The 13498-nt window shown below is 40.4% G+C and overlaps 1 protein-coding gene across 1 annotated transcript in view; it reads left to right on the top strand.

The window, feature by feature from the left end:
- LOC105683222 (sestrin-1) overlaps positions 1-13498 on the top strand; it is a 92900-nt gene that overhangs the window by 34993 nt on the left and 44409 nt on the right. The window contains exon 5 of the mRNA XM_025746087.2: positions 1765-1794. Coding sequence (XP_025601872.2) covers positions 1765-1794 — 30 coding nt within the window. The remainder of the gene's footprint in view (positions 1-1764; positions 1795-13498) is intronic.

Raw genomic sequence — 13498 nt, 5'->3', positions numbered from 1 at the left:
AATGTGTATCGGAAAACTGGTGATTGATAGCGAAACATGTATGTTTTGAACGCTGAAAGAGAAAATAGAAATTTCTTCTAATAAAAATGTCTGGTTCAGACGGGGACACACCGTGCACCGGTGAGTAAGGATTACTTTTTTTCGACTCGGAACTGAATCGGAATTGATTTTTCCCCGAACGGTAACCGATGATCTTTCTTCGTTTTTTGATGACAGTCGTGCCCCGTGCTGAGACGAATTCATCATCCTCCCTCCGAGCGAGTTGTAAATTGATTCGATTCCGATGAGACGGACGCACCTGCGAGATATCGTTACTATTCGGGTGTTATTTAATTTTGCTCCAAGTCAGACGTAAACGTAGACGGTATTCTGAGAGCGTTTTTCATTTGCCTGCGAGAATTCGACCGCGGTGGTCGGTTCGCTGTAGGTTGTGCGGGTTTAAAAAGAAAAAAAAACAAAAAATACCGCAATTTGACGCTCGATGGGTCGTTTCAAACTTAATTACGCAAATGAACGAACGTACGCTTCGGTATATATTTTTGCACGTATGCGTCGTCGCGTGAAAACGGAGAGAGAGCGTATAAAAAAAAATTAGGATCACGGTGAAATGTTATCGGTCCACCAGGGGTAGCTCTGGTTTCAGTTACGGTATTTCAAGACTGTTGGAATTACTTCGGTCTCACTCGATACACGTACGTTATTTTTTTCCCCTCCAATTATGCCGTGAGAAGATAACGCGGAAAAAGGAAATTGAATCAGAAATTATATGAAGAGGAGCGAGGTGAATAAGATTTACGATTATTCCGCAAAGTAATAAAAGGGTTTTTGCATAATGGATGAGATTTTTTAATAAACTAGTTATTTTATTTTTTTTTTCTCTGCCCCTTGGTATTTCAACGAAAACTTCTGTATAATTTTCCGAATAATCGTTTTTACCAATTCCCAAATTGGGGCTGGAATACCCGAACAAATTTCCGGTCGTAGAATTTCCCTTCATGCTTTTTTACTCTGAACCTCTTTGGAGTGATTTAAAAAATAAATTTCATAAATAAAGTTGAGCGCGGGAGCAACATCTCAAGCTTGCACAGCTTCCTGAGAGATCTCTGCTCGTCTAGCTGACGGTAAAACAGAAGCTCACCGAAAGCTCCGACGATTATCCGTCGTAAAACACACATTTCCGATACTATCGGTAGAAAATAAATTAGCGACCGCTCGGAGACTCAAAAAAAAATTGAATAAAAATAAAATTGTATACCATTATTCATTAAATTTTACGACAAGAAGGTTGATCGAGCGCCACATTTTTTTTTTTCAAATTATTTCTGTTTCTCCCTATTCTCTAATGTCGCGGGAGTTATTTTGAAAATTCTATTTCAAAGTCTCCACGTGTCGTAGCCGTAACCTGCGTCAATTTTATTGTTGATCGTGAGTTGAAATTGCCACGTGTTATCTGGCTTGCAATTATGGCCCGTATAATATGTAATCTCGTATACACAGCCAAATATATAGGTCTCATTGACTAATTTTAACGCATGTTTGTGCAGCTCTCTAGCTCAACTGAATAAAGTTGGCGCAATTATTCTAGGCTCAAAATAAAACTCGCATTCTTCAAATTCTCCTTCTCAATTGACTCAGTTTTTCGAGTCTTCTGCGCACTTTGAAAATATCTAACGATCGACAAAAATATATCTGTCTACGTATTTCTCTCCACCTGACTTTTTCACCGATCGATTGTCATTATATTTTATTTCTCTTGTGTTTCAGTTGCCGGAAGTGGGAAATCACGATGAAAGGGTGAGTTCCGAACGATTTTCAATCAGTCTAGTAATTAAGAATTATCGTAACCCCGCGTCCACCTGCAACTTTCACCTTTGATAGGTCACCTTCTAATAAGTTTCCCTGCAGTACAACAGGGATAGCGCATGCATTGTATGAGCAGGAGCTTTTTTTACTTCGACATCCTTCCTACGATTTTATTCGCCTGGTTATTTTTTCTACTACTTTTCTATTATTTATTCTTTTTTATTCGAAAGTTGCAGCTCGGCGCGTTTCTGGGCACGTGTATACCTATATCGAGGTTATTGCCTCTCTGTTTTGTATCGCTGGAACAATTTATTGAACTCTATTATATACCTATATACATACCGGGTGGGGTATATATCCACACACGTACGTGAAACACATATCGTATGTCATGCAGCCCCGGTGAATAACTTCGGATGATTTATTTGCACAGGTGTGTTACGCCGTTACAGGTACACACACGAATGTGACTCTGTTCGTATCATCAATTGCAGTTGGCAATGAAAGAAAATAAAGTAGCCAAGTCGCATTTTGGAATGCAATATTTTAGGATTTTTTCATCGTCGTCTTACGATTATTACATTATTACATTACATCTTACCTCAGCAGTCCGAATCTCGAATCCAAATTAAACTTAGCTGGAGTCAGGGAGCCAGGGGCGCGGGGTTTGTTGTGGCGTGTCACCTCTGCTCAGCCCTGAAGGTGACGTCTCACAACAAAGCGCTACCCTGCTGGCTACCTGACTCCAGCAAAGCTCGGGCTCTCTCGTAGATCGAAAAATTCGAATATTTCGACCCATGCATGGATTGCGACGCATCAAAGTGGGTCCACGACTAAAACCAATCGATATGTCTTAATTTTTCTGCTCCCAACAGCGAATAATTGATGATCACTCGATCGATTTTTCAGTAAAAAATAAATCATTGTTTCGAATAGGTTTAATATGCTTTTCTTACGTATTTTGATCTCAGGAATGCGAATCTGAAAGAAAAATTGATCTATCTCTAAAATTGACCGAGTTATAGCCAATTTTCAGCTGCTTGGGGTCAAAAATTAAAAATTGATTTTTCAATCTATATTAATGTAATTTGAGCTCAGGAATCCGAATTCAGAAGAAAAATTGGTCTATCTTCAAAAATGACCGAGTTATCCTCAGTTTATCGCATTTTTTGGTACAAATTTGAGGATATCTCGAAGGGAAAAAATCGTAGCTCATTTTGGACAACGGATTCGTGTTCCTGAGGTCAAAATACATAAGAAAAGTGCCATACGATCAATTTTAAAAAATAAAAATTTTTGGCCAAAATTTGAAAAAATCGTAAGGGGTACCCCTTGGAAAAATCTCAAATTTTGGCCAAAAATTTTTATTTTTTAAAATTGATCGTATGGCACTTTTCTTATGTATTTTGACCTCAGGAACACGAATCCGTTGTCCAAATTGAGCTACGATTTTTTCCCTTCGAGATATCCTCAAATTTATGCAAAAAATCGCATAAAAATGGGGATAACTCGATCATTTTTCAAGACAGATCAATTTTTCTTCCGGATTCGAATTCCTGAGCTCAAATTACATTAATATAGACTAGAAAATAAATTTTTTTTTTTTGACCCCTAAAAGGTGAAATTTTGCGATAACTCGGTCCATTTTAGAGATAGATCAATTTTTCTTTCAGATTCAGATTCCTGAGGTCAAAATACGTAAGAAAAGCATATTAAACCCAATTGAAACGATGATTTATTTTTTGCTCAAAAATCGAATTTTTTCGCTGGAAGTACCCCACTTGATTAATTATTTATTCAAAAATGAGTGGGCTACCTCAAAATATCAAGTAAAAAATTTTTTCCACGTTTGAAAATTCTTCTTCAACCCACCCTAGTAGAGAATGTATACCTTAACTGATTGCACCTTTTCTTTTTCGTCGATGAGCCGATTAATTTTCCGGGGAAGTTGTTCATGATTACCGCCAAGCGGCAAATTTTCTATGAACGAGCGATTTATTCAGCTTCTCCAAATCCGAAATTTGCATCAGCTGGTATAAGACGCGCGCGTATTACGCCCGAATTGCAGACATGACACACCGCGCATAAATTAGCAAGTGTTACGCATACATTTAGCCATTCTAGTCGTTTTATAGTCCCTCTGTCTCTCCGGTAAACAGCAGTGGTTGTCATTTCGAAAAAATTACATTCTTCCGATATCAAAACACCAATATGAAGTAAGAATCCACTCATGATTATTCATCCGCAAGTTTTTCTTTTTTTTTCTTCTTCTTCTTCTTTTAATTAACATATCTCATAATTAAGCTCCCGTTTTCTTTCTCTCGCTTTTACACAGCTAAAATATATTTAATTTTTCGGTTCTTTTTTCGGTTCAACTACTCGCTGTTTATTCAACCTATCGATGACTCAACGTTTGTCGTATAAATATACACATAATTACCGAAGAAAAAAATTCCGTAATTGGATTCCTTTTTTTTTAAAAAAAAAAAAAAAAAAAAAAAATGACCAAGTACGGAGCATCGCGATTTATCTCCTTATTGTTAGTTAGTTTTTTTTTTCTCACATTTCCCCTCCCTTTTTCCATCTTATCGTTTCTTCAACCTTGGAGAGATCTAAAAATATAAACAAATAATTTTATAATCTGATATCATCTGCTTGTGCTGTTTATTGCTCGGCGTATTGTTGTTTATCGCGGCACGCGCGTGCGGTTTGCCTCACACTATTGTGCACGTATACGTTCGTACGCACGTATGTGTTCGTGTATAGTTAAAATTATGCGAGTTAATATCTTGCGACTGCACAATTAACTCGGTGGCATGCAAGCACGGAGAAAAACAAAGTGGGTAATTCGGTCCCGTTTCAGTAGATGAATTTTCAGTATTTTCTATTGCAAAAATTCTCGTCGAGTTTCGGAGCTTTCGATTCAGACTCTATTCGCTTTTTTGCCGCATCGTTGTATGATGTTTGATGAGGGTGGGAAAAGTAATTGAAAATCGGTCCTCCGGGGGAGGGGGGGCGGCAGGAAAGCGAAACTTTCTCCGCGTCCCAAATAAGGGCCACCCGTAGCAGCGTACGCCTCAGTTTTCGACAACGTTAAAAACGTGACAGCGATTTACGCGGTTAATGAGCAGATAGGCGAGTGGGATAGTACGTGTGCAGAAAAGCAAACGACATACACACACCATACAGCCATTTGGATTCACACGTACGTTAAACCGTGGAGGGGAAATTCTGGTCATAAGTCAAGAGACAGAAGAGACAAGAGACGAGAGGCGAAGAGACCTTCGCGTATTTTTGTTCCTTCGACGACTGGCATTCATTATGAGTGGCGCCAAAGTGCCAGCGAAATATACATATGTATATATATAGGTATGTAAGTATGTACATACGTTGGTATATAACTAGTTTGCGATTTGGTCTACGTTAGAGAACTCCGAATATATCACATAAACGTGCACATACGATATGGACGCGGACGAGAGTGGAGATGACAATCGCGAAACATCTCGCGCTTTTTTCGAACCACTGATAGGGTATGACTCGATAATTCGCCGGTCGGATGCGCATGCATCCATTCAAATTTCAGGGACGAATTTCAAGTTGCTTGTGTTTATTTTTGTTTTTCGTTTTTTTTTTTTCCGTTTTTTCTCCAACGAGAGAAATATCTCGAGTCAGGTCTGTTCGAATACGGGAAATCGGTTTTCGATTTTTATTAGAATCCGGAAAAAAAGGAGACGCGAGCACGGATTTTTGGAAATACGATTTCCTCCTCGTTTTACTCCATCCCTTTTATCCGGCGTCGATGAATTATGAGGGGTAAAGCGAATATATATTTCTAAAAATTGCTTACGCCTTTATCGGTGCTGATTCGGCATCATAATTCTGTCGAATAAAGGAAATTCTGAATTTTTGATACGAGCGATAAAGCTCGCCGCTAAGGTATATAGCAAAGATTCGGTGCTCGTAACCATCGAAAGTTTCTTCCTCCGCAAAAATTGAATATTACTTTTTTTTCTCTTCGTTCTTTCCTTCTTTCATCCAACCATCGAGATTACGCGTAGGTACTTAAAATTATTGTGCCGAATATCGAGGAAATGTGAATCCTGCAATTTTATTTCTTTTCGTTCCAACTGTTCTTTCGTTGAAAAAAAATTCGTGCGAAAATTATCTCATTCGTCGCATCTCTCTGTCGCCTGCATTCCAATCTTTTTTTAATTCCGCTATCTTTACTCCCCTGAAATTCTTTCTGTTTAATATTTTTCTCGTCCTCGTTATACCATTATCAATTGTTTACCATGTACAAGCGATTATATGTTAAAAAGCTGTATACATACGTGTACCTATAATATACTCGCTTTTCGATAAAAATTCTTACCGCAGAGAAAAAACGCTCCCCTCTATCTTTCTCTCTCTCTCTTGTAAGACGGATATAAATGAGATGAAACGAACGAACGAAAATAAATGAATAAATCAATAAATAATCAGAAGAAAACCAAACGACGCGACCCGAACGGAGAAAGGGCATGCAGATGAAACAAACCGAGTATATTACATATTGGCACAGTATGTTAATTAGGTAATTAACCCCGTGATATCCGATAACGTTCACGGTAATTATGTCATCGAGTCAATGGATTCGCAGACCCCCATTTTTTCATCTCTCCTTCTTTCTCTCTGTCTTACGGCACTTGGAAAATTTTATGAAACATAAAATCACGTCGCGTCAGTTGAATCTCAAATAATTTCGATTCGCTACTCGTCACTTCGCGAAGACGATTGAAAAACATCCCGGAAAATAATAGGTGTATATTTTAAATATAGGTGCGTACAAGTCTTGACGATTTACGAGATTTTTTCCTCGAGGGTTATGGATAAACAAGTAAAAATACAAAAAACTGGGTCACTCCACCGTGGAAATAGAATTGAAAAAATAAAAACATGTATAGGTAGCTAATTTATCAGCGCGCACGCTACAGACTCCAAAGTTATAAGACCGTCGGGTATCGGCGCGGAAAAAGAAAGGGAAAAACGAAACTCGCGAAAATTTTGGCGCGAAATTTCCCATGCTCGCTCGTACACCTGTTTACCGCGAGCATATTCCGGTCGAATTATACGCTTTGCATAACAGGGGGGGTGGGGGTGTGACCGCGACGTAGCCTCAACACCGCGAAGCCGTCGTCCGGTAAATTTTCTGCAAATAAATCAAGGAACACGCGAAACACCGCGACATGACGTGGGATACGTTAAGCTGCGTGCGTTCGTATCGCGTCGAGCTTTGTATTTCAGGAGTAAATAACCAGGAATCCGATCAACAATATGGCGACCGGTGCGAAGATACGCTGGCGTTACGTGGCGTGAAATGGGCGGATGTGTGAATAGAGATAGATTTTGAGGAACGAGGGTCAAGTTCCGAATTTCAACGGTGAAAAATTATCCGCGCTCGCTCGCGATATAAAATCTGGAGAAGCCCCCAACCCCGCCCGTTGGTCGATCTTCGCTCTCTGAAATTTTCATCGCGATCGAACCGCCCGTCTCATTTCGGCCACGATAGGACGAGAAAAAAAAAAAAACAAACATGTTTGCGAAATTAAAACCGTGCACATTTAATCGCCTAGGTAATGATACGCACTTCGTTGATACGTATAGATGCTGCAAGTATATATGTACTCGTACGTCGTGCATAGAGGAGACATAGGAGTTTCCGAAGCCAGACGCGCAATATACCGGCACGTGTAGCAAATATAGGTATAGTCTGTACACGGATCATATGTGTTTACAGGCATGCGTCTCTGCAGAGTAACGTGTGTGCGCGCGTATATAACAGGAGTCAAAAGCTGCACTTGTTGATCGCTTAGAAATTTCCGCGATAGAATTATCGCCCCACAATTTATGTAATAGAAAACTAGAGACGGGCGCTGCGGTGCAGAGCCAACCAACTCTTCGCAATTGGGACGATTGGGGGGCCGATTGGAGAAAAAAGGAGGAAAAAAGGAAGGATGTTTGTCAAATTTCTCGTTGTTCGAATCCCAATTATACCTACGGTGCGATCGGGACCGATTTTCAACTTGACCGCCTAAATCCCCGAGGCTAATCCGGCACGTATGTAAAGCTCGCGATATTAGAAGAATCACCTCCGCCCACGGACCACCCACTCTGTTCCTTAAGATTTTAGTTATGCCTACTAGCGCGATATGACATCGCAATTTATTTAACTTTAATCAACCGTCTGATGTACGGGCGCGTTCGTCGAATGGATAAATTATATTCCATCACCTGATCCGATCAACGGGCGTCGATATGCCACGAAAATAAATTACAACAACGATATTGATTTCTGTGTCATTTGCATCATTCGGAACCACGGCCCAAACTCCTATGGAAAAACCATTCTAATTTGAATCAATTAAATGTATTCGATAGTTCGAAGATGATTTTTTTTTTTGTTTTCTTTATCCATCGATTAATCTTTCTATTCGGTATCTCGGGATAATCTACGAAAGAGATAATTTTCTTCAACAATTTTTTTACAACCAGATTAGAAAATCTAACTCCCGTTCTGCGGTGTCTGTCTACCTTTTTTTTTTTTTTTTTCACACGACCGAATATCGAAATACTTATTTTATGAACTATATTTTCTTTCTATAAAACCCATTGCGAGATTTACGGACAAATTTACGACACGGGGCATCGACCCCAATCAATATGACATGCAACAGGTTCGCCGGAGCTTTTTTCGATTTATTTCATTTCATTTTTTTTTTTGTCGTTCGAATATTTTCTTTTGATTTTTATAAACTCGCTGCAGTATAAATACTGTACAATAAACGACCCACGATATGAATTGATTTCTTCTTTTTATTTTATCAAATCAATTCTAATTTGCTCGTAAAAAAAATTTCAAAACTATATCGAAATTAAAAATTCACGTCGAACATATTATTTATTCGTCAATTGAAATCGCTTCTTTCCGACAGATATTTTATCATATCTACGTGGTATCGCGTTTAATAATAAAAATTTGAAAAGAATCTTCTTCGAGCATATCTCGAAGGATATAATTCTTTTCTCTTGCTCAAGTAAAATTTCGGCAATCGGCCAATAAGCGGTGACGAGGAGAAAAAAAATAAACTTGTATTTTCTTTGAAAAATTTCATCTTGTTCAATCTTTTTTCTTTCGCTCCAGTAATATTTCGCATCACCGCGGTAATGAGAAGAAAGAGAAAAAAAAAAAAACGAAGGCATCCCGCGTTATCATCTGGGCTATACGATTAATATAAAGTTACGTGTACATTTAACGCCCTACCCCCGTACTGTATGTGCACTTCCGGTCGACGTCACGGTTTATCCGTCAATTAATCGAAGGTAGATAATTGAGAAATAATTTTTACGTACCTTATCCCTACCGTACACGCATAGGGTACGTCGGGTTTTACGTGTAAACAAATTTTTACACATTTGTAATATATTACCTATCTGAGCGTACGATATTAGAACGCCAGTGAGATAAAGTTATCGTTTTATAAGCGTGTGTGTGTGTACGTATACGTTTACCTATATCGCTCTGCTCCCTCCTCCACCCCCAGTCCGGAAAGTCGAGAACTTTTTTTCGAAACAATAAATAGCGGTGGAAATTTCCGCGATCGAAAAAATCCTCGTGAAAATTCAGGAGTTGCGCGATTAAATCGCGTCACCGTACTCGAGGGTGATTTTACGCTGGACGGAGTGCGTAGCTGGCGGCAGCGCGTATACATGTATGTGTACCGTGTACATACACGTAATACATAATTCGTATTGTGACGTGATTTTTTATTTATCCGGAAGTAAAAGAGATATGGTGAACTGTTTTGTATCTGGAATCCAGTTTGCTCCGAATATGCTAATCGGGAGGAAATGTGGCAATAACAGTATAACAATTATCTCGAATGCGATATCCTATATGCTCCGGACGAGCAGACGGCATAATAACAATGCATCGACGAATCACGGTATCGTCTACACGCGCACACGAGAACACGAGACACGGGTCGATTTATACGTACGTGCGTACTTTGAGCGAAAACTTGTGTGCGTTGTAACCTATTATTTTCGTGTCGCAGGATACGAGCACTCATTATCATGTGCATTACATTATACGTGTAACACGTGTGTGGGGGGGATATCGTTCGACTATTATTTCTTCATAACTCACACCGATCATATTTTCGTCATAATTTTCAACGTAAACGTTATAATGTGATAAATTTTTATCTCGCGTTATAAATCGCATCTGAACATTTTTTTTTCACAATCGAAAGGGAGGGAATGCGATCGCCGTTTCTTTTCTTATTTCCTCTTCCGTTGCGCCGGGTATTCGGAAAATGAAAAAACTTCGAGTTTTCAGTTATGTTCGACATCTACCCATCTACCTTGTGCGATCGGTTCGCCGTGCGAGTCGGTAAAAGGAGAGGAATAAAAAAAAAAAAAGAAAAGGTTACACTCGGAGCAACCGTTATTAACGGCCGAGATAAAAAGGCTAATTGGCTAAACACGAGATGAAAATTAGAAACGATATTCAAACGGATACAGGTAATACGCGTACATGCGAAGCCCAACATTTTATTGCTGTAGATTTTTCTTTTTTCAACTACGTCGGTTTTATCTATCGCGGTACGTATTCAGTTACCTATATAATGGATGCGAAATGATATTTTTCTTTTCATTTTTATACCGACGATGAAATTAAAAACAATTACGCTCGCTGTATACGCTATGATAATTTATTGTACTTGTTTACGCGTAGAGTGAAAAAATATACACTATAAGTGGATCAACACATGCGTATCATAGCGAAGTTACAATATAGTGGAACGCTTTTAATAAAGCAACAAAAAATTATGAAAAAAATGAAAAAAAATAAAAAAATAAAACTATGAGCACAGTAGATACGAAAACATGTGCACACCATAGCGAGCGTACGTACGTACGTATATCGCTGAATAAATTCCATGCACCGGGTGAAACTTTGATATCGACGTATCGAACACGCATCGGTTTCGTCCCAGTGGCGCCAGGAGCAAAAACATCGTTTACACTCGCTTTCAATTAACCCATTTCTCTCGTCAGTTGCGCGGACGTCTGAGAACGTGAAAATGATCCGTGTAAACGTCGGAGCTAATATCGAACTCTTGAATTTTTCATCCGACCGAGGCGAAATTGTTCGATGTATAAAAAAGTTATCAGGGAACTGGAATTTTCCTCCGTTCTCTCTCATTTTCATCCCCTCCGCACGGGGGGGCGTAGATTCGTCAATTTCGAAGGGGCTGTTCGAAAATTGTACGCCGAAGTGAAGCGAGAGATCGAATCGGGGACACGGCGTAGAGGTGATTGCGCTTGGCGACGCGGAGTTACTTGGCGTACAATCGACAATGTGTCTTGTTGTTGTCGTCGCTGTTTCTGGTATACGCTACTTTTGCTGCTGCTGCTGCTGCTGCTGGTGCTGGTGCTGGTGCTGGTGCCGCTGCCGCTGCAAGCTGCAGGTCATGGAACGATAAGACATCTAATAGACATACCCCAACACTGAAACACTGGTATTTGAACGCCGCGAGCACAAACTCCGACAACACAATACAAAACAAAAACCACTGATCCACGTTTGCCCCAGATGTATGCTTAGAGATTAGACGGCGAGATAACACCGCCGGTTCGGTTCAGTCGGCCAGACTTCAAGCTGTTACGTATTCCACTCTCGGTATGTATCAGTTTTCACGCATTCGCGTAACGCTCGTTTCACGTTGAAAAAAGAAAACAGGAATATCGCTCCTAGGCGATCTTCTTCTTCGATCGTCCTTCACCACCCAGCCGACCTGGACCATTAAAATCGCACACCGCGTGCCCCGGGGATGCACCGGGTGCGGGTTGCGCGCCACCGAGTTCATCACCTCTCCTTACGTAAGATTTGGTCGGAGCGAAATTGTCCCAACGGTTAAACGTAATTTCTTTTTTCTTCTGATAATATTCTGAGCAGTTTGGAGTTTTCCGACGACCGGAGTGTGTTCTCTCCGACGGTAAGGTGAGAAGGTCTTCGGAAGACGTCGAGTTCGCCCTTTCCTAAATTTGAAAAAGTGAAAATTGAGGAAGCGCTATTGTCTTTCGAAATTCGTCGTAGGACGGCCGGCTCTTAATGAGAGAGGGTCGAACTCTTATCGGAAGCGAGATTGCGCCGAGTCAACACCGCGGCGATGAAAATCTTCTTTGAACTGGTAAGTTCAAAGTTCGCTACTTTGTGCTCTCACTGAAAAGTTTATATAAAGAACAACAAAAGAGAAGTATTAAACCGTCGTCCCTCGTCTCAAAAACTAAAAGAACTCTCCCCCCAGTGACATAATCCATTATTAGTTCACTTATCCGCTTCCTCTCCTTCTCTATTTGTCTTTCTTCGACCACGTGAGAAACACGTGTACTTGTCAAGTGACGTCAGTATCGAGGAAGTAACGCCGGTCTCTTACCGTCCAACGATTTTAACGAACTTGAAACTACACGCGAGTTAAAAATCTAACGATAAATTGACCCGCCGAGCCTTTTACCTCCGGCATTTCTCTGCGCATACACCCGCGACTTCTTTCATATTCCAGACGCGTCCGAATGCTTTTCGATTCTTCGCGTACGACCGCCGCTCGCCGTTTCTTTTTATTTTGCTTAAACTTTTTTTTCAAATTTATTTCTCGCTTTTCAATGACCGCCCGGCATAACGCGTTCAGCTCTGTGTAATTCCTTCTTCCGTGTTCCGATTGTTCCGCGGCCATTCTCCTGTCTCACGATCATCGCGGTTCGTTCGGTTGATGTAAATTTGTATTATTGTAATACATCGTCGCATCCGACGAGACAACGACAGCTGCTCGCCATCCTAATATTCCTCAAGGTTCGATATCGTAAAAGAGAAACTATTCACCGATTGATATACATATAAATCCCTCGTCGCGTGTCTCCAACGCTTCCGATGACCGTACGGCTTCTCATAATCGCGTTGATCGACGACCTCGAGGATCGAATGGACCCTGTCCAGTGATCCTTTTTCTCCGTACAGTTTTTATGTTTTTTTTTTAATTTCTTAAATTTTTTGACCGACCACGACGCGAAGCAATCGGGCAATTAGAGTCAGCCGGATTTTGACAAGCTCGAGTTTATCGACGTGCATCTTGGCACCGGTTATGAACACTCCATTTAGGATTCCGACCGTCCAAATCTAATTAAGATGGACGGACCCCGACACGTTACGCGTGTTGCGCGATACGTTCTCCAAAGTTCTCCAAACCGACTGACGTAAAATATGCCTATTTCTCAAACTCGACAAGGCGGGAATTGATCCACAGAAGACGAGAAAAGTGGTCACCGGAATATAAAAAAGAAATAAAAAAAAGAAAAAAAAAAAACCAACGACCAAAGAATACCAATTAGTGAATCCAGAGACCGGTTAATAAATAATGGGGAACCAAACGAGCGAGCGTTGCTGCATCGCCGATCCGTCTGGCGAAATTTCGTCCACCGAAAATACAAAAATTGTTTGTAATTTATGGACTCTCCTTCGATTATGGTACAGGTTGCGGAGGTTTTCCGTGACCTCGGTCACCGCGATCTGGGAAGCGAGAAGGAAAGAAAAAGGAAAAATTATACGAGCAGGACGAAGGCTGAGGTAGGCGAATAACGAAAGAGAATCCGA

Source organism: Athalia rosae, chromosome 6, assembly GCF_917208135.1.
Source record: "Athalia rosae chromosome 6, iyAthRosa1.1, whole genome shotgun sequence".
NCBI classification, from domain to species: domain Eukaryota; kingdom Metazoa; phylum Arthropoda; class Insecta; order Hymenoptera; family Athaliidae; genus Athalia; species Athalia rosae.
This window is presented reverse-complemented; position numbering and strand designations above follow the sequence as displayed.